This window comes from Carassius carassius, chromosome 16 (assembly GCF_963082965.1).
Source record: "Carassius carassius chromosome 16, fCarCar2.1, whole genome shotgun sequence".
In the NCBI taxonomy this organism is placed as follows: Eukaryota; Metazoa; Chordata; class Actinopteri; order Cypriniformes; family Cyprinidae; genus Carassius; species Carassius carassius.
In genome coordinates, this window is record NC_081770.1 from 5766428 (window position 1) to 5793582 (window position 27155).

The following is a 27155-nucleotide window of genomic DNA, read 5'->3' on the forward strand; positions in this document are numbered from 1 at the left end:
TAAATATGAAACCGCTAAAGGAAAGCCTTCACCACAAGCCATTAACTAACCCACAAAAATTAAATAAATGCACTTTTTTTTTTAAATATAAAAACTGCAACTATCCAATCAATTAAATGGGGAAGGGGGTACCATCGGCAATAGTGTGCAGCTGCTGATGCTCAAAAAAGCAAGCAAACGGTCACGGCACATGATCCTCTCCGATCCTGAGGGCTCCCTTCATCTGTACAAAAAACAAACAAACAAACAAACAAACATGGGTAACACTTTCTATGAAGCCCTTATTTATAATACATTATAAGGGTATTCTTAAGACATTATAATGAATGCATAATGCATTATAAAAACACTTATGTTATATCAACTCATGAATAATCATAACAACAATTATGATACATCATAATACTTACATATTAGTGGTTATAAGTTTAAGAGTATGATTATTTATAACACTCAGTGAACACCATATTAAATCTACTTCATTTACAGTATAATGGACTATAACATTATCTTACTACAGCTTGGGAGTGGTTAGATGTTGAGTGTTTTTTGAGTGTTTCTGTGGAGCTAATGTTAATTTATTGATGTGAGATTAATACTCTGAATTTAAATATTGCAGTTTTTCTTCAGTTAATCAATCGACTATAAGCAACTTTGCCACTACATCCCAACTAACTCTCATTAGAGTATTAATATTCTCAAGAATGGTAGAACTAATAAGTTGATGTACTTGCAAATACACTTATAGTCAGTTTATCTGTTGGTTGACCATCAAAATAAAGTGTTAGCATATATTTACAGTAGCAGACATAGTAATACTCTAATGACCTGATATGCAGGTTGATATGTTGATATGCAGTTGCAGAGTTAGCCAACAGCTGTCTAAGGGGTACCATCAAAATAATCAAACTGATATTACAATAAAAATAGTTCAAAGCAAATGTGTCATATTACACATTCATCTGACATGATATCAGATATTATAGCTGTTTGAGAGAATTTTTTTTCCATTTTTATTATTACTACTTATAAGTGGTCTTTGACCACTTTAAGTAAAGTAGCATCAGAAAAATGGCAAGATATGAGACTTATAATACATTATAACTTAAGTGGATGTAGCGTGTTCATTGTGTTGTAAATCATCATATACTCTTAAAAGCTATAATCACAAATAAGTAAATATTATATTTAGTGGTGGGCCGTTATCGGCGTTAACGTGCTGCGTTAACACGAAACTCTTATCGGGCGATAAAAAAAATATCGCCGTTAATCTATTCTCAAAGTTGGGTTGGGAGCTGGGTCTATACTAAGCAAGCTATGATGACTTTCACCTTGATATTTTATATAACCGACTGGCTGAGGGCAGCCTAAAAAGATGCTCAGGACAGTTGACGGGCCACTGCTGCGCATCGTCACGAAAGCTTATCTTTTTCACGTGTTTTTAAGCCTTACCGCTTGTCGATTTAAACATTAAAGCATCCAAACACAAGACGCGGAAAAGCTGAACAGAGCAGCTGGTTACTCGCACGCTGTGTTCGGTGCGCACGAGAGAGAGAGTCGCGCAGCGACACTGAACCGAGCTCTCTTCTGTGAAGTTCTCCTCGAAGTCCCTCCTGCACCTGAACGAACAAATACAAATCGCTGTTTGAACAAAAAAAAAAGATGTGAAAGAGCCCAATTCAGTACTCGCGGTGTTCTGGTGTTCAGGGCTCACGCAGAGAAAGGCGTCTCAAAACACTTGAACATCGAATTTGCTTATTTTTGCTCTTGTGCCGACAAATACATAAAATATGTCAAAATATCCACCTTGGAAATGATGCTCGATAAAACTGTCCGTTATTTCTAAAGGGAAAGTAAACATTTCATGATCTCTTAAAGTGACCGCGCCTAATTTAGCTACTGGCTGCTGTAATGTTAATCCAAGAAAATTAAAGTGAAAATCACTCACTGCTCTTGACTGAATTACTTTGTAGTTTTAACAGTCAAACCAAAAATTATTCAGACACCAGATATAATTTTTTTTATATATATAGCAAAACTGTAATAATGTGAGAAATGTTGAAGGTGTCTGAATAAACGTAGGTTTGATTGTATATTTCATTTTTACATTGAAGACTATCCAGTGCTATTTTACATTTAATTATTTGGTTTCTGTACCTTGACACCTACAAACTTGAAAAAAACTTAAACATTGTGTAAATAGCACAAATAAATAAAAATAAACGAACATACAAATTAAACAATTTCAAACAGGGTCCACTGGTACAACCTTCACCGGGTCCCCGCTGACCCCAGCTACGGCCCTGCTCACGCCTGTTTCACACATACTCCATCTGCAGTGCGTATGTAGTCCGTGTGCGTTACGTATGTGGTGCAGCACGAACTCGATGTTTGCACCTTGTGCAATGTGGAATTAGTTTACAGCTTTCAAGCTCTTTGCGATGCATTTTGGAAACAGGAGATGAGCCCCTTTTCATATGCACCACCTAGCTTGATAAACCCCTTATCAAAGACTTACTGTTTGTCAATTTTATTTGGGCAACACACATATTCTGAATGCCTTCGGCAGAATTCGAATGAACCATTTTAATCTAGATTAATTTCAAGATCACAGTGAGATTAATCTAGATTAAAAAAATTAATCTATGCCCACCTCTAATTATATTTAAACTGTTCTTATGATTATTCATGAGTGGTTACAACATATTATGAGAATTTATATAATGCATTATGCATTCATTATAATGTCTTAAGAATACCCTTATAATGTATTATAAATATGGGCTTCACATGCTTCTTTTCAACAACAGAAACAAATAAAATTTCAAATCACACATCAATTAGAAAATAAAGATGTTTTCCTCTCACTATACTATCTGCTAGTATACACTTACCCTTAATGGAGCTCCTGCAGCGATAGTGAATCACAGCAGCAGCAGCTACAACAGTCAGCAGCAGCAGAACAACACCAACAATTCCTGCTACAGCAGCTGAAGACAGACCTGAACCTGGAACAGATAAAGACACACAGACATACATGTGTGCAAATCTGTCAGACTGATCTTTAACCAATATTACAAGATATCCACAGGTCTGAGAGAGCACATGTGAATCTGATTCAGTTTAAAGTAGAATAAAGTTTCATACAAAGACATCAAAAGAACCAATGCTTTGATACCAAGACATACTACAATAAAAAGAAGCAACAACATTTTCCTTTATGTTCTCCTGTAAGAGTTGTTTCCCTTTCATATGGCCAAAATTATACTCACCACCAGTCACAGAAAGAGTGAAGCTGTTAGTGTTGGTGGTACTGTAGTGGATTGTGTTGGATTTGATCTCAACTTTATAAAGTCCAGAGTCTGTGGATCTGGTGTTTGTGATGATCAGAGATCCAGTCTGATCCAGCTTCAGTCTGTCTCTGAATCTCTCATCACACCGAACATCTTCACAGATCTTACTCTGATCTCCAGTGATTTCAGCAATGAGAGAGTCATTAAAACACCACGTGATCGAATGATTTGGTTGCTTTATTACTCCAGGAGTGTCTAAAGTAACAGATTCTCCGTTCTTCACTGACTTTCTCTTCACTTCAGCAGCAACACCTGAAACACAAACCAACAGCCGCTTGAGGATCTGTTTGATGAGAAAACTCTATAACAGGAACAAACCATCAAAATGACTGTGCACATGAGTTTCCCTGCATTCATTAATCACTCACCATGGACAGACACATTGAAGGTCTCTATATTGCTGTTGGCATTGATCTTCAGATCATAAAGCCCAGAGTCTGTGGATCTGGTGTTGATGATGGTCAGAGATCCAGTCTGATCATCCAGCTGTAGTCTGTCACTGAATCTCTCTTTACACTCATCATCTTCACAGGTCTTACTCTGATCTCTAGTGATTTGAGCGATGCAAGCATTAAGGCAGTACCATCTGATTCTGTCATCTGGGTTTTTTTTAATATCGGTGAGTAGAGTGACTGAATCTCCCTCTGACACAGACACTGAGACGATTTCTGCATTAACGTTGAGAAAACCTGAAAGAAAAATGAACAGCAAATTATAAAATCACTTCTGGAAGACTACAAAAAAACAATATCGCGCTCATTATCGAATGCTTGTCGAAGGCGACAATCAACGCTATATTACAGTAGCTTTTCTATTTGGAATAAACGTGCTTTAGTTATATTTTGCGACCTCTTAATGCCTCAGGAGAGAATCCAAAAGCTTTTCTTCACCCTAACTAAAATTATGCATCTTACATTCGAATATAATTTAAGTTTTGATAATATTTAAGTAAAAAACTCTAATTTAGTTTTTCAGTCATTTTGACAGCCCTAATCGTCATGATTATGAACGTGATTTTGTGTAGGTTGTCGGAGAACTACGGCTTCGTGTAGTAAATGATCAATATTCATGTTGATCAAGACTTTATTGACTTTTAATGAAACTTATTTCTAAATGTTCCCAAAATGTATGTTTCATTTTTGCTTTAGTTATGATTATTTAATTTATTCACAGTACGGTTGCGTGGGTGTGTGTGTATGGCTTTTCTGACCCTCGGCGCTTGCCGTAGGCGAGGTGTGTGTGCACACGTGTCTTAATGAGAGCACTCATTTCTGCCATGTGAGTTGCTTCTGGAGTTAAGAAGAATAAAAAGTGCATCGTCCATATATCTTTATTTTATTTGAAAAGTGTTTAGGCGAACCCGAGGCACACTAACAGACGAATGACCTACAAAGTGACGTGTCGTTAACTAAATTTCCAAATACTATGATCTCAAACTTCATCTTTAAGTAACATTCTTAGATTTTAGAAAAAAACTGCAATGCAATCATTTCCCAAAATATAATGTGTGAAAATATTACGAAGCTTGTAATCGTTCGTTAAACAGGCCAGATACTCTGAAGACAGACAGAATAAGCAGCTCACCGCTCTGTAGAAAATGTGTCTAAAATGACTTAATTATTGGGTTTTACCCTTGACGAGAGGAGGAATTGTAGCGAATATGCGTCTTACCGTGCGCGAGCCATGAAACCATCGCCACACTGAATACAAACTCAGTCATCAATCCTGGAGCAGCCGGTGTTCTGTCGATTTGTGCTGCCTTGTCGAAAAATGCTACCTCCCATTAAAACCAATGGTAGCATAATTCGATAGCGAAAAGTGTTACCTATCAGATTTTGCTTCATGCATGATATTAATAAGGTGTGAGGCTTTATTAACATGTACACCTACCCCAACCCTAAACCTACCCTTACAGTATGATAAATACAGTGTTGGTAGCATAATCTGATAGGTAGCATTATTTGTCAGAACACCGGCACCGCCATCGGGCACAGTCAAGACTGGACGTTGGCACGTGCATACGCGGTGTTGTCTTTTGGAGTTCGTAAAGTTTGCAAGATATTGACAGATTCGATTTTTCCGGAACAATAACTCGCCAGCAAAATGTTTTTAGTACACGAATTAGGCCTCTTTTTTTACTCGTAGTGATGGTGTAAACGAGCTACAGGTGAGTTTTCCTGAAAACAAGCGTTCCTCCGCTCTGTCGTCCGAGAGACATGTTCGAAGGGACCGTCTGCAAAGTGCGAAACGCGAAAAATGTTTTGCTGCCTTCCCGTAGATCCGCCTCTCACTGTACTTTCACAAAATCCTGTTCACACATATCACTGTTCTCCTCCAGGTTATACTACAACACTTATATTGAAAATAATTGCTTTGGCACATTTTTTTATGATTTTTTTATTATGAAAAATAGTTATTAACTTCACTGTTATTAGACATAATAGTGAATAACTTTACTGTAACACACATTAATCAAATTCAGTTCACACATCACTGCTCTTCTGCTGGTTATACTACAACACTCAAATTGAAAATAATTGCTCATAATAAAAAAAAATCATAGAAAATTTGCCAAAGTAATTACTTTCAAAATAAAAGTTTTAGTATAACCAGCAGGAGAGCAGTGACGTGTGAACTGAATTTGGTGAAAGTACAGTGTGTTACAGTAAAGTTATTCACTATTTTTCACAACCCAGACAACAAGCAGTTTCGGCCCGGCAGTTCGGACTTGGCAGGCCACACTGTGCACAGTTTTCAGATTGTCTGTTCCCTATGATGAATAGTGAGTAATTAAGGGATGTGTGCCCTATTCGAAATAGAACTGTATCTCTCAGTCCTATTCTGCATATTCTAGATACTGTAGAACTTCATACAGGGTGATACCAAGTTACCTCTTTCATTTTCAGGTATCAAGACCGATAGAGAAGCCCATTGGATGCAGCTTGCAGGCATTATGACCAATTATGAAAGTCCAGATTGCACATCCAACCATATTTGTAGAATTTCATTTATCTTATTATATTGTATTTTTATTCCACTACAAAAAACAGAAACAGTTTGAACTGTATTCTTATCTCCCCTCAAATGCACCACATCAATGTTACCTTTTGCCGTGGCTCTGGCTGATATGTTGTTAATATCTTTTCTTCCTCAGTTTCTCATCATGGTGTCTGCAGATTAAATAATAAAGGGTAGGTTCAGTGTTGAGCGATGAGCAGCTGTCAGTACTTTATTCATGTAAAGCAATTCTGTGTAAAGTCAGGCTGTGAAGTTCAGGTCAGGAAAATGCTCTTCATGTACAAACCAAACACACATCAACCCAAAGGGCACTTTCCTATAAAAGCTGTCTCTCCACCAAGCAGTTGACACATGTGAAGAAAACTAACCACAGCAGGTTTCAGTTTGACTCTGTTGAAGCTGCTAGTGTCACGCTTGGGAATGAGAGATGGCAAATGGTCTTTATGTGTGTGTGTGTGTGTGCGTGTGTGAACTAGGAGGATCAAAAATTGTGGGAGGATTCACACTCCAGTTTAATACTGCTGTGTTTGGTTACATCAGTTTGATTGTTTTAGCAGATAGTGGTATTATCTCAGACTTTTCACTGAACCATTAAAGAAAATGTCTCACGTGTTAGTTTTGTTCTGTTTGTATTGGTGTCATCTGATTGGTAAGTTATGCATGTATTTTTATGGCTTACTGTCATAGTGTCACACATCAGGTCTGTGTTTACAAACTTTATTAAGGTGCACAGGATCTCACAGTGAATACAAAGACAATCAGTGAATTTTAATTTCTCAGACCCCTTTTTTGTTGTGGGGGGGGGGGGGGGGGGCAATGTCTGTATTTTAGAGGTTGTTACATTGGAACATTTTATTTAGCAGACGTTACATGAGATAAAATGGAAATTAAAAAAAGAAAAACAGAAATTGTCGGAATTCATGAACTACGGAAATCAAGGAAATTTTTTTTAAGGGATGTTGTTCTGTTTGCATTTAAACATTACAATTTACAACTGACTTTAGGGTTTGTAAATTAGCAACAGTCTTCATTTCTGACAAAACCTGTTCACGTTCACCAGGTGTGTTTGGTGCTGAGACAAATGAAATACAGTCAGTTTCAAGAATGGAGGGAGATTCTGTCACTCTAAACACTGATGTTACTGAAATACATGAAGATGACGACATACTGTGGAATTTTGGAACCGAAAAGATTGCTGAAATCAATAGAGCTACTGGAAACTTCATCACATATGATGATGTTCTTGATGGGAGATTCAGAGACAGACTGAAGCTGGACAATCAAACTGGATCTCTGACCATCAGAAAACACCACGACGAAACATGCTGGACTCTATCAACTAGAGATCAGAGGACAAAAACTTTCTTTAAAAACATTCAGCGTTTCTGTCTATGGTGAGTAGAGATCGCAATTTAATCACATTACAAAACTGATTCATCAAATGACATAGATTTTATGCATATTTCTCTCATGTTTTCAGCTCGTCTGCCTGTTCCTGTCATCAGCAGTAACTCTTCACAGTGTCCTTCATCATCATCATCATCATCTTCATCACAGCAGAATTGTTCATTGTTGTGTTCAGTGGTGAATGTGGGTCATGTGACTCTCTCCTGGTACAAAGGAAACAGTTTATTGTCCAGCATCAGTGTGTCTGATCTCAGCATCAGTCTCTCTCTACCTCTGGAGGTGGAATATCAGGAGAAAAACAGCTACAGCTGTGTGATCAACAATCCCATCAGAAACCAGACCACACATCTCAACATCACTACACTCTGTCACACATGTTCAGGTACAGCAGAGCTGGAGTTAGTTGGTTGTTTATTTTTCCATAGAGAACTAAGTCCCCCACACTTTTCTATAATAGCAGAAGTGGGATTTTGCGAAATTGCATAATGAGACTAAAGTCAGTTTGTTGAAAATCACAATTCCGTTTCATTATTGGTTATTTGCCCTTTCTCTCTCTCTCTCTCTCTCAGAATGCCAGGGTCAATGTTGTGCTACTTCTGAAGCTGTGATCCGATTGGTCCTCTCTGCCTTGGTGGGCGTGGCTACTGTGTTTTTTCTGCTTTATGGCTTCAGTTCTACAAGTGGAGGAGACAAAAAAAACTGATATCATAAAAAAAAAATGTGAGATCTTGGAGCTTTAGTTTGTAAAGATAAAAATATATAGGCCTGTAATCTAAATTTACATTCTATTTTAAATACAATTATCAATTAACAATCAATAAGTGACATTGATTATCATTTGTTGCATATTGTACTGTTTAATAGTAACATTCTCATCATAGACTCATTTATGGGTTATAATTTTATATAAGTTGCATTTAGATGTAGACTGAATAAATCTGTAATGTATTGCTGACAGTTTAAGGAACTGTAGATAAATCCTGTATCATGAGGACTGCAGATATTTAAGCTATATGTGAATCACAAAGAGAGTCTAATAAAGTGTCAAAGACAAATAATAATGCAGGCGATGTCAAACATCTAAGATCAACCTAGAGATGGACAGTAATATAATGAACGCAGAATGTTACGATTTTTAGAATATCTGATCAGATATGCAGAATTACTTTAACATTTATCATTTAATTATCAACATTATCCAAATATTATTGTCAAATTTTTTTTTGCAATATTTTAATGCAGAAATTAAATATTTTATATTACTTGATCATAATGGGAAATAAATTGTCAAAACAATAAATAAATCCAGTATAATCTGAACATGTCAAACCTTTAAATAAAGGTATTGTCCTAGACCATAAACACAAAGTGGAGCAACCTTTTTATCTCATACACACACATAAACACACAAATATAAATACAAAAAAAAAAAATACAAATTTCTAATGCATTTAGGAATGTTTAAAATGTTCACAAATAATGTATCATAAAGTTGTGAGAAGTGGAAGCATCAAGAAAAATGAAGTGAAAATGAAATGAGTCCCTATTGACCTCGACTGGATATATGAGGGCATTGCACTTTCTTTCCTTAAAGGGATAGTTCACCCGAAAATCAAAATTGTGTAATTAATGACTCACCCTCATGTCCGTTCCAAACCCGTAAGACCTCCGTTCGTCTTCGGGACACAGTAAGATATTTTAGATTTAGTCCGAGAGCTTTCTGTCCCTCCATTGAAACTGTGTATACTGTCCATGTCCAGAAAGGTAAGAAAAACATCTTCAAAGTAGTCCATGTGATATCAGAGGGTCAGTTAGAATTTTTTGAAGCATCCAAAATACATTTTGGTCCAAAAATAGCAAAACTACGACTTTATTCATCATTGTCTTCTCTTCCGTGTCTGTTGTAAGACAGTTCAAAACAAAGCAGTTTGTGATATCCGGTTTGCAAACGAATTAAAAAAGATGTAACCGGATCTTTTTGAACCAGTTCACCAAATCGAACTGAATCGTTTTAAACGGTTCGCATCTCTAATACGCATTAATCCACAAATGATTTAATCTGTTAACTTGTTTAATGTGGCTGACACTTCCTCTGAGTTCAAACAAACCAATATCCCGGAGTAATTCATTTACTCAAACAGTACACTGACTGAACTGCTGTGAAGAGAGAACTGAAGATGAACACCGAGCCGAGCCAACAAAATGTATTTTCGATGCTTCAACAATTTCTAGCCTCTGATGTCACATGGACTACTTTGATGATGTTTTTCTTACCTTTCTGGACATGGACAGTATACCGTACACACAGCTTCAATGGAGGGACTGAGAGCTCTCGGACTAAATCTAAAATATCTTAAACTGTTCCAAAGATAAACGGAGGTCTCACGGGTTTGGAACGATATGAGGGTGAGTTATTAATGACATAATTTAGCTATTTAGGTGAACTAACCCTTTAAGTCTTTTCCACAAACCTGTAGATGACAGCATTCTATCCCTAACACATAGAGCAAAGTCCAAATACAATTTAAATTTAATTAAGAAAAAATTTGAATGATAACTATACTAGTTTTCACAATCCCAAAATAACACTGATTCATGCTTAGCAATAAATCTTTAGACAAAAACATCAATAAATTAAAAAAATAAATAATACAATATAACATAACATAAAAATACATGCATCATAAATAATCTAAGTGCATTTTTACAGTTTTTTTTAAAGTATTTAAATAAAAAAAGTCATTTTAAAATATGAAACGTTCCCATGTATATTAATAATAGTAGCAGATATGTTCATCCATATTAAGATCACTGAAGTGTAGCTGTAAACATATCGGTCCAGAATATGTGCAATGATAAAATAGCATATATAGAAAGCATATCTCACCTTTACAGAAATTTCAGGAGTAATAAATATCATTCCAGCACATTTATATATATATATATATACTCCAGTTCTATAGACTGAAACGATCAAATCATAAGAGCACAATTTAAGCCATTCAGATGATTACATTACTAAAATGATCCCAGTCACAGCTGATTAACATTTCCAAACCAGGTAACAGTAAGTGTCCTGTGATAAACCAGTCTGACCATTGGGAACCTGTTTTTGCCGTTTCACTAAAATGGGAATAATGCATCCGTGTCTTCACACTGATCCGGTTGGGATCCTCTCCGATCTTGAGGGCTCTTTTCATCTGTGTGACAACAACAAGTCACAGAAGATAAAGAAAGACAAATGAACACTATCAGTGACCGCTACAGAAACAAATGAAATCACACACAGAGTAAAATGCTAAGGTGTTTTTGTAGTAATACTTGCCCTTCGTGGAGCTCCTGATGAGATAGCAAATGACTCCGACAACAACTGCAGCCGCCAGCAGAACAACAGCCGCATATATCCCTGCTTTAACAGCTAAAGACACACCTGAATCTGCAACCAATAGTGAATTTATCACATCTATAAAAACAGGTTTGAGGCAGTCAACACTGTTTCACACAGTAATGTCAAAACCACCAATGCTTTCAATCAAGGTACTACAATAAAAATAAGTAATGATGTTGATCTTCACATTGCCCTGTAAAGCCACAATGACACTCACCAGTCACAGACACGGTGAAGCTCTTAATGCTGGTGACACTGTAGTGGTTTCTCATGGATCTGATCTTCAGTGTATAATCTCCAGAGTCTGTGGATCTGGTGTGTGTGATGATCAGAGATCCAGTCTGATCCAGCTTCAGTCTGTCTCTGAATCTCTCTTCACAGTGAACATCTGTACAGATGTGAGTCTGATCTCCAGTGATTTCAGCAATGAGAGAGTCATTAAAGCACCACGTGATCACATCATATGGGTTTTTTACTCCAGGAGTGTCTAAAGTGACAGATTCTCCGTCCTTCACTGACTTTCTCTTCACTTCAGCAGCAACACCTGAAACACAAACCAACAGCTGCTGGAGAAGAACCTCTAGAACAGAAACAAACCATGAAAACGCTCTCTCTTTACTCCTACAGGCTTAGAAACGTCAACTCTGCTGGATTAAAAGATATATAGAGCTGTGTCATATGGTAAAAGAAATTATCACCTTACATTTTTCATATCAGTTGATATTGATGATTATCACGATACATTTCAAATCTTTTATTTCTGTCAAGTTTAAAGGCAGATTTTTGTTCCTAAGTCAAGTTAATTGTGCTTTTAGACTATGTTCACAACATGACAACACTTCACACTTTTTTTATTTTATTTTTTAATATTTTTAAATTGTTGTTTTGTAATAAAATGTTTTATTTGAAAACCAAGACAAAACTGCAAAAAAAAAAAAAAAAAAAAAAAAAACTTTTTGGCTATTTAATTTAAGCAATGTTGACAAAAAACAAAAGCAAAATAAATGCGGTTAAAATGTGTTCGGTATTTAGCAAATAATTGTTGTGGCACTCTAAACGTCTGAAAGCAACTCTGAATGTCCATATTATACTAAACATATTCATTATGTGATTTGAACACATATAACCTGCTTTTAAACATCCATTAGTGACTCACCATTAACATCAACATTGAAAGTCTTTTTAATGTGTCTGCCTTGGAAGGTCTGTAGTCGATACACTCCTCTATCTGAGGTGATGATGTCTGCGATCGTAAGATCACCAGACTGATGATCCAGCTTCAGTCTGTCTCTGAATCTCTCATCTTCTTTATTACACTGAACATCTGTGCAGATATAACGGAGATCTCCATTGATTTGAGCGATGAGATCATCAATGAAATACCATTTAAATCTTCCTCGTTGGTTCATTGTGATATTAGTGTGAAGAGTGACTGAATCTCCCTTCATCACAAACACTGACACGAGTTCTGTGGCGACATCAGATGCACCTGGAGAAGAAATACACAGATTATTATAAATCTCTTAATAGACAGAAAGACAAATGTGACCCTGGACCCAAATCAGCAGTCAAGTAGCACAGATATATTCGTAGGAATAGCCAAAACTATACAGTATCCATTTATATTTAATGCCAAAAATCATTAAGGCATTAAAGATCATGTTCCATGAAGATTTTTTGTAAATGTCCTACCGTATATACAACAAAACCTAATGTCTGTCTAGTAATACGCATTGCTGAGAACTTCATTTGGACAACTTTAAAAGCGATTTTCTCAATATTTGGATTTTTTTGCACCCTCAGGTTCCAGATTTTCAGATATTTGTATCTCGGCCAAATATTGTCTGATCCTAATAAACAACACATCACTGGAAATATTATTTATTCAGCTTTCGGAAGATGTATTAATCTTAATTTCATAAAAACTGACCCATATGACTAGTTTTGTTGTCCAAGGTCACAAATGTTTTTTTTTTCTTCTTCTACAGATCATAGGCAAATATGTTTTCGTTTTATAATCTAACACATACAAAATAAATAACAGAAGAATATTTTATTTACACATTCACTTCCCAGTCAAACATGCATGAGTGAATAGATTACACGGGGACATGTCTACCCCCACTAATATAAAGTAAATTCATCCCCAGTGCTTTTTTGGGGAATTTATTTAAGTATAGAAACTATTCTGCCTTATTATGTGATTAAAAAAAAGTTTTGTAGTATATAAACTTTAAGAAATCATTCTTATTGATTATTGTCCAGCAGTTATGTGATTTGTAAGCCAGTTAAAAGATAGAAATTGAAATAGAAATAAAGTAAAACATACGTCTCTATCATCACTTTTGATGAATTTAAAGCATCATAGCTAAATAAAAGTTTTAATTTCTAGCATTTCTTTTCTGAACAATAAAAAAAAATTATACACTGACTCCAAGCTTCTGAATGGTATAGTGTTATAATGTTCCAAAAGCTTTTTTATTTCTCATAAATGCTGATCTTTGGATCCTTCTATTCATCAAAGAATCCTGAATAAAAAAATAAAAAATAATAATTCTTTAGTAGCAATACCATTTCATGTTTTTATTCAAATATTGCTTTCATATAGCCTACCATTTAGGTTTTGCAGGTATTTGTATAAGGAGCGTGTTCCTTTAAGTGAGTGAGACGTGATTTTAAATGGTATTTATTTACAGAGTTATATGATATCACACTTCTCTAGTAAGTTTGGTCCGTGTGTGAAGACGCTGAAGGAAGTGGCGTGACGCAAATCTGTGAATGAATATGTCCAAGTGAAGTAAACAGTTTTTGTTTGTTTGTTTGTTTTTGACGCTAGATCATGGATCAAAACCACAGGTCCTCCATCAGATAATAAATACGTCTAAAACCTTTAATTTGTATTTTTTTCATCGTTGACATAAATACGAACTGTAATAAGTACATGTCTTACCGTTCAGAAGTAAAGCAAACACTGTAAACAAAGTAACAGTAAACTTTGTTTTCATCATGTATTCTCCAAGCGGAGCCGCCATTGTTCCTTTTCACAGTTCCGCGCGAGCTCAAGGAAGAGGAAGTCGTCATTTCTTTTGACCTTGACATAACTTTTTCTCTCTTTCAAGTTCTTTCACACAAACAGTAGCCTATATATATGCTACAGAAACTCAACTGTAAATATATAAAAGGTTGCGAAAATGCCATTGATTCAAATCCAGTAAATAAAAAAAAGAAAGAAAAAAGAAAATGAGGGATTTCGATTAATATTAATGTTTATTAAAGACTATAAAAAATTTTTTTTGCTTTATAATTTTCTGTTTATTTGTATATAGTTTCACCATCTCATAATAACATTGTAATTGTGTTGGAAATAGGCTACTTAAAAATTTACCATAAAAACAAGACTGGCATGTTTGTCATTTTGTTGAAAATAGAATAATATATTTAAACTATATACTACACACAGGTGAGTGGGCTTATACAAACAAATAAAGCTTATAGCATAGACTATATGCTACACAGAGGTAAGTAGGCCAAACACACTCTCCTCTCTGCGCACTAGACACTTTTCTACATAATCCCACAAAAGACTGTAATATACAGTACAGACCAAATGTTTGGACACACTTCTCATTCAAAGAGTTTTCTTTATTTTCATGACTATGAAAATTGTAGAGTCACACTGAAGGCATCAAGGGCTATTTGACCAAGAAGGAGAGTGATGGGGTGCTGCGCCAGATGACCTGGTCTCCACAGTCACCGGACCTGAACCCAATCGAGATGGTTTAGGGGTGAGCTGGACCGCAGACAGAAGGCAAAAGGGCCAACAAGTGCTAAGCATCTCTCGGGGAACTCCTTCAAGACTGTTGGAAGACCATTTCAGGTGACTACCTCTTGAAGCTCATCAAGAGAATGCCAAGAGTGTGCAAAGCAGTAATCAAAGCAAAAGGTGGCTACTTTGAAGAACCTAGAATATGACATATTTTCAGTTGTTTCACACTTTTTTGTTATGTATATAATTCCATATATAATTCCACATGTGTTAATTCATAGTTTTGATGCCTTCAGTGTGAATCTACAATTTTCATAGTCATGAAAATAAAGAAAACTCTTTGAAAGAGAAGGAGTGTCCAAACTTTTGGTCTGTACTGTACATGCTCATTCACTACCAATCATTTTGCACTGTTCCCAATCCAGCTGCTTGACTTACGATGTTTCTCTTTGCGAATGTACAGTATTATGTGAAGCATTCATATAGTTTGTATATATATATATATTTTTTTTTTTAGTCTATGTAAATTGAAACATTTATTTTTCGTGAGTTCGCACTAACATATAATATGGTAGAGTAATTAGTAGGTTAGTATATTTGGCGTGCTGTCCATTGACAGGGCCGAGCCCAGGAATAACCCAGAGAACTCCCCAAAAGAATGGTATGAGACAGCGGCTGGACAGAAAATGTGAATGACCCCCAAAATAGTGAAGAGAAGTGGAGTGTGTGCCCAGGACTGAATGAGGAGCACGATGGGAGGTCAGGTATCAGATGAGCGGGGCACAGCGGCAGTATCTCATCTGTGTCCGATGATCATCGACCAAGAGCTTGGATCCACTGCTGTGAGAGGGCAATATCCAGCCACTACCAAATTGGCCCTAGCAATAATTTTGATCAAGCAATTAAATGTCTGTTGTCTGTTGTTATGACCTAACCAATGCTAAAATAATATGTACTGTACGTCCTTGTGTTAAAATGAACAATCTTACTTATAACAATATATGTCCTTTTCAAACCAGTCTTTTTGTATCATATCTATTGTTAAGCAGTGCTTTCAGACTGTGAGGTTCACAACAGCAGAACAGGAAGCTCTGAAGACACATGCACTGAATGGTCACTCACACCTACAAGCTTCTCATCCAGCAGATCAAACACGTGTCTGAGGAAACAGACCGCAGCAGGTTTCACTTTGACTCAGATGAGCTGCTTCGTTACACCGTGACACCGGTGTTTGTGAGATCAGAGGCTGTTTGAACTTTCTGTTTTTGTTTGTTTTTCAATTCTCCACATTTTTGAGAATTTCATTATTTCAGCCATTTCAAACTATTAAAAATCTAGGAAGATTTACATAACATCACGTATATTTAGCTTATATCCAGTAATTTCTTTTAAACATTATCGGTGTTAAATTATAAAAAAGCCTGCGTGTGTGTGTGTGTGTGAACTAGGAGGGTCCAACTTTGTCTGAAGGAGTTTTTTTTTAAGCGGATGGTCTTATTAGAACAGACTTTCCCCGAACAGCTGATTAAAATGTTTGACATGCTTGTTTTGTTCGGTTTGTGGCATCTGACTGGTAAGTCATACATATATTTTTATGGTTTAATGTCATAGGATCATTTTAATTTGCAGCTCTTTAAAGTTAAATCAAATCTACTTCAGTTTCGATTCTTTGCTTGTTACATGTGTTTCTAGACTTGGAAAATATTCTGAACTACTGTAGTGATCTTCAGTTTCTTATTTTTTATTTTTATTTTTTTTTTTGAATCAGGGACAATGCACATTTATAATACATAAATATGTCAAATGCACCAGATACTAGCTGAACATATTACATGACATGCAAATGGAAATCCTCTTCAAAACTTTGCAGAAAATTGCAGTAAAAAGGACAACTACAAAAGTCATGGAAGGCTTTGTAAAGCAACAACAGTCTTGATCCGTGTCTAATCTGGCTCTGTTTGTTCATCAGGTGTGTTTGGTGAGTCTGTGTCAGTGATAGAGGGAGATTCTGTTCATCTAAATACTTATGTTACTAAAATACATGAAAACGATGACATAGTGTGGACATTTGGAGCTGATCAATCACTTATAGCTGAAATCAGTAAAGCTGCTAGAATCTTCTCCACATGTGACGGTCCTGATGAAAGATTCAGAGACAGACTGAAGCTGGACAGACAGACTGGATCTCTGACCATCACAAACATCACAACTCAACATGCTGGAGTCTATAAAGTAGAGATTAGTGGAGTAAAACTGTCATCAAAGAAATTCAATGTTTCTGTCTACGGTGAGTAGAGATCATAATTTAATTGCATTACAAAAATATGAATAATCAAATAACATTGTTATTGTTTTCAGCTCATCTGTCTGTTCCTGTCATCAGCAGTAACTCTTCACAGTGTCCTTCATCATCATCATCATCATCTTCATCACAGCAGAATTGTTCATTGTTGTGTTCAGTGGTGAATGTGGGTCATGTGACTCTCTCCTGGTACAAAGGAAACAGTTTATTGTCCAGCATCAGTGTGTCTGATCTCAGCATCAGTCTCTCTCTACCTCTGGAGGTGGAATATCAGGAGAAAAACAGCTACAGCTGTGTGATCAACAATCCCATCAGAAACCAGACCACACATCTGGACATCACTCAACTCTGTCACACATGTGCAGGTACAGCAGTGCTGATACGGTTATTTTTTACACACAAAACCAATTAAGTCACCCATATTCATTTTGCAGTTTCTCAAAAGAGGGCTCATTTGTGTAGCATTACAGTATGTTTTAAGTTTTGAGTTCCTCACAGGGACTAAAGTCACTTTGTTGGAAACTACAGTTCTGTTTTTCCCCAGAAGTCCACATCTATTGCTGCAGTTTTACTGAAGCTGTGATCCGATTGGTCGTCTCTGCTCTGGTGGGCGTGGCTACTGTGGCTGTTCTGGTTTATGACATCAGATCCAGAAGAGGAGGAGACAAGAAGCAGATATCATACATATTATGACATATCTGTAGGTTCTATGAAGATTAAGATAAAAAAATATATAAGCTACACTGTTAGAGAAAACAAATGTAATGAGTCTCAACCAGTGGCTTCCTCAGTTGCCTTTTGATTATTGATACTTTAGGCAAGTTTCCCAGGAAGTGATCATTTTGTTCTCTTAAATGGATGGAAAGGTGCTTTTTTGCATGCTTCATTTCACATTCCAGTACGAGTTGTTTCATACCCTACTTTGATTAATCCTATTATTGTCATCATAGAATCTTGTTTATGGTTTGTATAGTTTATAGTTGTATTTAGATGGGAGTAGATTAAATATTTTAGAGCAATCGGTGATGTTTGATGATAAATGTAAGGTTCTGCAGATGCATTTCACATCGTTTGGTATGATGCTGTTAGAGTTTCATGAGGAAAAGCTATACGAGAACCAGAAAGAAAGTCTAATAACGTGACAAAAAGAGAAATAATGCATTTCAAACATCTAAGTTCAAACTACAGACAGACAGTGATATTATGAACAGTAGCCTATGTTAAGACAGAAAAAAACTCAAGTAGAATAACTTTAAATTTAACAATTTCATGCAGAAATTAAATGGGCCTAGTTGATGTTTTGCATGTCACATGACTAAAAGGACATCAGAGACCCGTGATCAATGAGTGGGTGATTTAGTGAAACTAACTTGATCTCAGAGCAACTTTAAATAATGTACAAATGTTAAAACTGAAAAAACTATTGACATGTAAACAAGTAATAACAATTGCAAAATCAAAGTGACTAGATGAATCCAAATTAAAATCAAATCAAATTTTGATTGACAAAAGGTAGGCTACTAATATTGCAACAATTAAAACATTTTGCCTAAATGGTCATTTGCAATATTCAAAACGTTTCTTAAAAACAGCAGATGGCCACATTTTTCACATTCTGTTATTAAAACTAATATATTTACGATACAAACATGCAAATAAAGTGCTAGTGTCAACCAGATTCATACTATGCAAGTTATTTTTCCAATTCATTTCCTCCACAACGATTTTTAATTCTGAGTATTATTGAACCACACAAACCAGCTCTGCACTGGATCAATCATACGGAGCTTGTTAAGAAGCAAAACATGAATTATACACTTTGCACTTTTAGGAGTATGTAAATGCAGTATTGGCACAGTGTGCATGACAAAAATCAATACTTAATACTTAAATACTTGAATACTTAAAAAAAGTCAAAAACTAAGTTGGCTTGAGAAAGCATGACCAGAAAGTTTGAAAAGCAAGTGGCTAGCATGTCGCTAACAAGTATAAACTTAGCATGTTTGTAACCTCATTAGCAGATAGAAATATTAGAGGAGTTTATTAGAAATAGTTCATAGAAGTGAAGCGTTATTGAGTTTAATGTGATTTAGAGCTTGGCTCATCTGAACATCCTGTCAATGAAAGTCTATGGGATTTTTAATATTCATTTTTACGAAAACCATAAGTCCAATCATTTAGAAAAGATATAGCACACCTGGCGGGTTTAATCTGAAGAGCTGGGCTGAGTTTGAAGAGTTAGAGTCAGAAATTTTAGTCTCACAAAAAGAATAATAAGGTTAAGACGGATTTCAGCAAGTTGGCTTTATTAAGCGCTACCTGGTCAACTTTAGAGGCACAAATGAAAACTCTGGAAGCGCATTTGTTAGTACAGATCAGCGAATGAAAGGAGAAAACGCTTGCAAAACAGTCAAAGACTATGCCTGCATTTTTTTCCAGTTTCAATTGCCTTTTATTCAATTTATATTTTCATACGTCACTTGAAAAACATTTTAATTGGCACAGAGGTAAATTCCATACATGCTAAATGTAAACCTATTCCAGATGAATAAGCGGTGTCCACCAGATAATGTTTTCCATAACTAGTAACAAGTGCGTGCTTTATGATTAAGTGTGGTCTAAAGAAATTCAAGTTAAAGCTCAACAACAGAAGGTAAAGTGCAGAGACACAATCCAGTTATGATCCTGTTAGGTCTGGTGACGTTTTCCTGCCTGCAAGGAAACAAGAATTCGCAGATTACAGAGAGAGAAATAAACCGTGGTTACAATTAGTGTTTGACAGTTCATTTCTTATGTTTGATGTCAACGCCGTTCAGTGGAAAGAATAGCGGATGAATTAAAAAAAAAAAAAAAAAGAAAAAAGAAAAATTCAGAAGAGCAGAAATGCTATTGTATTTCTGATTAATTGGTGATTTTTTGTATGATATCTGAATAAATGATATGAAGCCACATCACACACACGCAGTGAAAACACAATCTCATACTAGCAGGCTGCAGTACTTTACCTCATCCTTGCACTTTCAACAGATGATGACGATTCTTTTTCCATCTCGTCTCCTTTGAAAAGTAAAAAAAAAAAAAAGAAAAAAAAAAAGACAATTTAGCACTAATTTTGCAAAATACAGACAGTCATTTCCTCTCACTATAATGCTTGTAATACTTGCCCTAAAAGCCTCTTCCTCAAATTATGCCTCTTGAATAAGCCAGGAAGTTGCACTGCACTCCCTAGAGAACAGTAGAGGACTACTATTAATTCCAGGACAAAATACTTCAAGAAGTGTGCTCCTATGCAGAATAACTCATGCACCATACGACCAATCACAACAGGCTGGGCCATCTGACCAATCAGGGAAGAGCAGGCTCACACAAAGAAAGGAGGGGTTCAGAGAGACTGAATCTTTGAACCGCTTCAAACGAATCATTTGAGAACTGCTGGAAATCATTTCGGATGTATATATTTGAGAAAACAAGCATATTTGACCTTGCATGCAAGTAAACCTATTGTAGGAGATTCACAGAGGAATATTAAGGAACCTTAAAAATGGCATAATAGGGCCACTTTTAAAATCTTTCTCAGTCTTCAGTCACCCACTCAAGTTAGCTGCCTGATCAGGATGTGTTATCTCTAGAAACTAGTTATTATATAATTATATATATATATATATATATATATATATATATATATATATATATATATATATATATATATATATATATATATAACATTTATTTTTTAAGCAAAGTGCTTTGGTGTTATGATTATGTTCTGAAATTGTAATAGGACTAATTGATACTCACCAGCGACCGTGAGACTGAAGCTCCTGATGACGCTGAATCTGCTGCTGTTGATCTGTAGATGATAAACTCCAGAGTCTGTGTTTGTGCTGTTCTTGATGGTCAGAGATCCAGTCTGATTCACCTCCAGTCGGTCTCTGAATCTCTCATTACTACTATGACCCTGTTCATCGGTCCAGATCTTACACTGGTCTTCAGTGATTTCAACGATGAGAGTGTCATTGAAATACCACCTCATCGGATCAATTGGTTTTTTTATAACACCGGGACCCAAAGTAACATTTTCTCCCTCCTTCACACTTATTTCACCTCGTTCAGCTGCAGAAACACATGAAACACAAACCAACAGCTGCTGGAGGATCTTTAGGGGGCGAAAAGTAACTGAAAACAATTTCCTGAAGATTCAGTAGAAACCATATTAACTGCAAAATATCAAGTTAATTGTGGAAAGTCTATTCATACAGATTTAGTTCAGTGATGTGCATGGTTTAATAAACACGATGTGATTTAAACCTGCTTTTAAAAATCATGACTCACCTTGAAGAGTTACATTGAAGATCTTCTGACTGTGAGTGTTGTTACTGTTGAAGAGGATTAATTTGTAAAGTCCAGAGTCTGTGATTGTGATGTTCCTGATGCTCAGAGATCCAGTCTGATGATCCAGCTTCAGTCGGTCTCTAAATCTCTCAGTGCCATTATTACACTGAACATCAGTACAGGAATAACTGAGATTTCCAGTGATCCGAGCAATGAGAGCATCATTAAAATACCAGTTCATCTTTTCTTGTTGGTTTGTTTTAACGTCAGTGTTTAAAGTGACTGAATCTCCCTCCATCACTGACACTGACACTCCGTCTGAACCAGACGCACCTAGAGAAGAAATTAACACATAATAATGCTGGGAAAGTGCGACAACAATATACATAAAAACAGGAACTTGCTGCGAATATTCTTATCTCCAGATCAAACAGCATAAAAGCATTCATTTTAATTTACACATTCACTTATCAGATAAACATACTTTTTTTTTTATATTGTACTTTAAAAAAAAATATATAATGGAACTTATTGTATTGCTTTCTTCATGTACAAAAAGTATTTAAAAAGCTTTTTGGGATTTTGAACGATAAGGGGATAAGACCCAAAAGACCAAATTTTCATTTTGGGGTTAAAAAATAAAAGTTCTGCACAATTTATTATCTGCAATACCATTGTGTAGTTATTAAATGTCCTAGCCGTGTGTAACAATCCTTAGTTGCCAAGAAATCAACCTCACATAAATTAATTTGATTGCATTTGGATTTGAGATTAATCAATGGCTACTTTGTTTATCTGTTCTTAGTTCAATTTTTGTGGTTGTTTGCAACTTTGATATAAAGTGTCAGTAATTAGAATGCACCAAATTATTCCTTTGTAACTCGATTCATGAACTTTCCTTTAAATAACAAAAGCACTTATAAAGTGCATTAATATAATGGCGCTGACCGAGTGTCATACAGGAATCGTCAGATTGACTGTACTCTAGCCCAGTGATGTTGGGGGAACTATTTGGTGCAGTAATCATATTTTAGGGTGACCGTGCCACTCTTTACTTAAGTGCATGCACTCAATTGGGTAGTTCACCCTCATGCTGTCATTTACTTGCCCTCATGCCAAACCTGTATGAGTTTCTTTGTCAAATAAAGATATTATAAAGAAAGTTGGTAATCAAACACTTGATGGGCTCCACTGACATAGATTCTCTAATATGGAAGTCAATTTTCTTTTTTTTTTTTTTTTTTTTTTAAGTAAACGCAGGAGAATGGTTGGTATTACAGTTTCTAATGAATTGTTTAATTTTTTTGTTTTGTATTTCCGTGTATTAGTTTACATTTGTTGAATTCTTTGTTTTTGTTGTTAGTGTAATGCTTTTAAAGATTAATTTAGATGTATTCCAGTATCAAAGATACATTTCTGCTCTTTGACAAATGATAATGGATAACATTCAATTAAAACTGATGTGCATTAAAAAAAAAATTAAGGACAAAAAGATGTGAAAAAAAAGTTTTAGTTGTTTTGATTTTTTACTTTGTTCATTAAAGTAGGTACACAAAATTCAAATTGGTTGAATGTATTGCATATAATATACTGCCTGGTTCTTGGACTGGGATATCTTTGTCTGGATCTGGGTGTTCATTAAACCTCTGCTTTGAGCAGGGAACTATAAACTACTACTCGTTCTTTTTAATTAATGTCCTACCGTGCCAAAGAAATGCAGAAACTGCAAACAATCCAACGAAAAGCATCTCTGTCCCCATGTTTCCTCTCAAACGTGTGTGATCAGGTAGGCTGCTTTCAATTAATGGAGCAGCACTGCTGGACAGAGTCGTGACGTATCTGGAGATGAATCAAGACTGCCAGCTACACACCTGATTCAGATCAGCAGCTCGTTAGGAACTGTGTTCACATTGACATGCTCCCTACACAGTGTTCACTGCTCCCTACTCCCTGAGCAGGGGAAATCTATTGAAGTTTACTTCACTTCGGAACTTTCATTCACAGATTTGCGCCGTGCAACGTCTTCACACACAAGTGTGACATCATATATCTCTCTAAATAAATACAATTTAAATTCACGGCTCACATACTTCATTGCACTTTGAATGGAACATATACGTTCACTTCGAACTGGAATCAATATCTTGTGCTGTTCACTTCGCAGGGCACTTAGCGTTCGAATAGAACAAACGTCTGAAGCCATAAGAGAAACTTGTGCAGAGCAGGAGAGCGCGAGGACTGGAATTGAGAAGCGCTGTACTAGACCCTAATTAAATACACAGTCTTGTGTGTGGGAACATTTGTGCATCATTTACATACATAAAAAAATGCATCAGAGTTAAATAAATAAACACATTTTAGATAAGAACAATATATATATGGATTGTTAAACCATTGATCATTAAGGTCATAGTTTCTACTGCTGCACCATTCCAAGATTTTTTTGGGCATATTTAGCTAACCTAGTTCATGACTCATCAAAAAAGATCCTATAATTGGAAGATCTGCAAGAAAATAACTTTTTGCTGTTTATATCTTTCAAAAAAGTATGGTTTTGTTTGTGTTCGTAGTTTGACCTCTAACTTATGTTGAACTGCTGCCCAAACATGTTTTAATTAGTGATGGGATGATTGATACCGATCCTCTGATGCTCCAATGCAGTTTTCAAAGCACTATTGTCAGTGCGTTTCAACAGGATATATCGCCCTACGAAGTGCACTTCGGAATGAAAACATTCATGGCCGCATTATTGAAGAGTCATTCCACACAGAAGAGTGAAAAACTGGCCACTTCGGAATGAAGTTTTAGGAAGGGTACAACTGATGGACACTTCGGGCTCCCATGATCCTTTGCGCAAATGTTGGCATGTGATGATGATGCAGAGGGCACTTCAAGAAACAGTTGTTTGGTCCCCTACACCCTTCAAAGGTCTCACTCCAGAGAGTAAACTTTGTGAAGGGAGTAGGGCAATGGGATGAGCCCCTGGGATTGGAATGGATGGTTGTACCAAAATGACAGTATCATGTGATTGTTGATGTTTGAACCTTCGACAGTCTTACAGTATTGGAAGGTCGGAAAGTTGGTTTGAATAAATGACTTTACATTGACTTGGTTGTGTGTGTAAACTTTGGATTCAGTAAAATAGTTTAGAATAAACCCCAACACCAAACTGAATGCACATTGCATTTTATCATGTTCTATAGCTGGGGACTAGAGACGCTGAACTGCTCACCCAAAATAATTTAGCTTCTATTCACGTCAATTGTTAATTATAATCACACACTTGTATATTTTCTATTATTGATCAATATGTGAGTCCATTCACCGGACTAAGCATGAAACGAGTTGCCACAGATCAAAGAGGTCATATGATGTGATTTACAAGCTCTTGGTGCATAAAGAAGATAGCTGCAAAGACTAAAGTCTAAAATCCAAAGAGATATTCTTTATAAAAGTTAAGAGACAACCACACCGGCAAACACCCCCCACGTCTACGTCATGATGTGGGAACATTTGCATAATGCCACCCAAATGTAACTTTCTCGCTGTGATAATGTTGTAGAGATGCTGTGTGTTTCAATGAGAAAAAGAAACTACTTGGTTTGTTCTTCCAAAATAGGACACAACCAGAAATCATTGGTTAAGTTGTATTTCAACACTGTTTCAGAACAGTTCAACACAAATATTCAGATGTGTGCAGCGCATTTTATGCAGGATGAGGACTGTTACCTTTGAGAGTTGTCTGCAATGCCAGTGTCTGTTTCTATAAAGTGGGGAAGCTCCAACTTTTCAAGGACTGTCTGGTGCTTCTGACTCACAGTCTGTAAGTAAGTTTTTTTATATTTAAATAATTTGCCACTGATGATTCAAAAGTGAGTTTTGAGCAGTGTAGACTATCACTTGTTTGCCATTTCTCTGATCACAAATGCAGATATGGTTTAATGTTTACACAGCATAATACGCAACACAACGTGTAAAAAGGAATTATGAGTTATTGTTCGTTAGAAGTATTGGACTGTAATAGGTGAGGATTTATTATTTCTAGCTTTCCTCAATGGGGTGTCGTTCAGAACACAATGGATTCGATCAGTTCGATGCAAAGGAGGTTTATTGTTGACAGTTTTGGCTATGCACAGAACAGCAGTACACAGGTTGCTTAAAGTATTTAGATGTGTGTGTTTATGGTCTACAAAGGGAAAGAAATAAAGATAGATATATTAACAAATGTCTCTAGTATTATTATACAAACATTACTTCCAAAACTACATTTCTCAAATAAAGAATTATCAGGTTCGATTCTATATTAAATAAAGAAATCAATATGCAAGCAACGAGAATATGCAACACCGCCACCCGGTGGTCAGAAATGGCATAAACATACAAAACCGAAACTAAATCTGAGGTAATTTAAATGAACGGCACATAATCATAAAGATCGCGTCCTTAACTCGAAATAACAAGAGTTTCAAATACTAATGTAACGGTCACACATACATATGTACAAATCAAACACTGGGTGCAATATAAATATTATAAATTGCAAGTAATATCGAACATAAAACGGCACATTCACGAACTCTTAACCTCACGCGATTAACGGATTCATCTCTCTTGAACATGCATCACTTTATGAAAGTATGACATCAAGGCTTTACAGCTCCTTAACAAATATTGATCACCAAACTAGGTGAACAGTCAACTTACATATATTTATTGACGCACTTTGCACACACAGTCTTGCTTGTACAGTCCCGCTCATACAGTCCCGCTCTCTGCTGACAATGACTGACAGTAAATAGCGCATGCGCACATGACTCGGCCTTTCCAACAGTTATTATAATCAGTAATTATGTCCCCACTGGATGAAACAAATGTCTCGTTTGTAATGGGTTTTATTGGTTTTGTATGCTGAGTGGCGTAATATTTCCGTCACACACTTGAGGTATTCATCCAATCACAACACATTGGATAGCTGGCCAATCAGAGAACACCTTGCTTTTCAGAACGATGAGCTTAGTAAAAATATATGAGTTTCAGAAAGGCAGGGCATAGAGGAGAAACAATAATGACATTATGTGGAAAATAATGTTGTTTGAACCTTAAATCACATAAATTGTATTACACCAAATATAACAAATAATTTTATTTTTAGCAACATCATATGACCTCTATAAAAACGATCTCTATTTCAAACAATCCTTTCCTCCGCAATTGTTTGTTAGATTTGGTGGAGAATCCAAGTCTGACCACCAGCTGTCGCCAATGCACACTGTGTAAAAAGCTTCGAGTAATGAACAATTTCGGCACAATTTCATGAAAGCCTTAAATGGTTTAGAAAAACCCAGATTTCCCATCTCTAGATTTAATGGATTCTGTAGTTTAATTAAGTCAGACTAGTTGTGTGCAGCCAGCCCTTCGGACTGACCAGGGGGGTAGGGTTTCATATTTTATGGAGGCATAAAGTCAAGGGAGATAATTAATCAGAATACTTACCAAAATTTGCTCCTGTTCACGCTCGCCTTCTCTGCAAGATTCGGTGGGTGATTCAGATTTCTCTTGGCACAGCGATTAGAAGACTTACAGGTTGCT

At 36.1% G+C, this 27155-nt stretch overlaps 2 protein-coding genes and 1 long non-coding RNA gene across 4 annotated transcripts; all 3 read right to left on the bottom strand.

The window, feature by feature from the left end:
* Positions 1-161: 161 nt before the first annotated feature.
* Positions 162-14306, bottom strand: LOC132159313 (uncharacterized). Its single transcript, XM_059568830.1, has 5 exons — positions 14117-14306; positions 12323-12655; positions 11384-11710; positions 2895-3008; positions 162-223 (listed from the first exon to the last, which is right to left on the bottom strand). Exons 1-5 carry the CDS (start codon positions 14196-14198, stop codon positions 162-164), a joined length of 918 nt encoding a protein of 305 aa, XP_059424813.1. The 5' UTR covers positions 14199-14306.
* A 5356-nt stretch (positions 14307-19662) lies between these two features.
* Positions 19663-20265, bottom strand: LOC132160342 (uncharacterized). Its single transcript, XR_009437964.1, has 2 exons — positions 20219-20265; positions 19663-19946 (listed from the first exon to the last, which is right to left on the bottom strand). It is a non-coding gene; the product is annotated as an uncharacterized LOC132160342 (long non-coding RNA).
* Positions 20266-20357: 92 nt separating this feature from the next.
* On the bottom strand, positions 20358-23427 carry LOC132160309 (uncharacterized). 2 transcript variants are annotated; one of them, XM_059570074.1, is made up of 4 exons: positions 23269-23427; positions 21567-21899; positions 21033-21347; positions 20358-20459 (listed from the first exon to the last, which is right to left on the bottom strand). In XM_059570074.1, exons 1-4 carry the CDS (start codon positions 23324-23326, stop codon positions 20377-20379), a joined length of 789 nt encoding a protein of 262 aa, XP_059426057.1. In that variant the 5' UTR covers positions 23327-23427; the 3' UTR covers positions 20358-20376. The 2 variants fall into 2 exon arrangements, with proteins under 2 accessions (XP_059426057.1, XP_059426056.1); XM_059570073.1 differs by having other exon boundaries at positions 21033-21356; positions 21564-21899.
* Between the last annotated feature and the right edge of the window lie 3728 nt (positions 23428-27155).

Bases quoted from the DNA above. Each gene is read 5' to 3' on its own strand.
- LOC132159313 (XM_059568830.1), bottom strand. From the start codon at position 14,198: ATGGCGGCTCCGCTTGGAGAATACATGATGAAAACAAAGTTTACTGTT. The intron at 11,711-12,322 runs GTGAGTCACTAA...TTTGTGTTTCAG, and splicing joins TTTCAATGTTGATGTTAATG to GTGTTGCTGCTGAAGTGAAG. The intron at 224-2,894 runs GTAAGTGTATAC...TTTTTTGTACAG, and splicing joins CTGCAGGAGCTCCATTAAGG to ATGAAGGGAGCCCTCAGGAT.
- LOC132160309 (XM_059570073.1), bottom strand. From the start codon at position 23,326: ATGGGGACAGAGATGCTTTTCGTTGGATTGTTTGCAGTTTCTGCATTT. The intron at 21,357-21,563 runs AGTCATGATTTT...GTGTTTCATGTG, and splicing joins CAATGTAACTCTTCAAGGTG to TTTCTGCAGCTGAACGAGGT. The intron at 20,460-21,032 runs GTGAGTATCAAT...ACTGTTCTCTAG, and splicing joins CTTCAGTCTCACGGTCGCTG to GGAGTGCAGTGCAACTTCCT.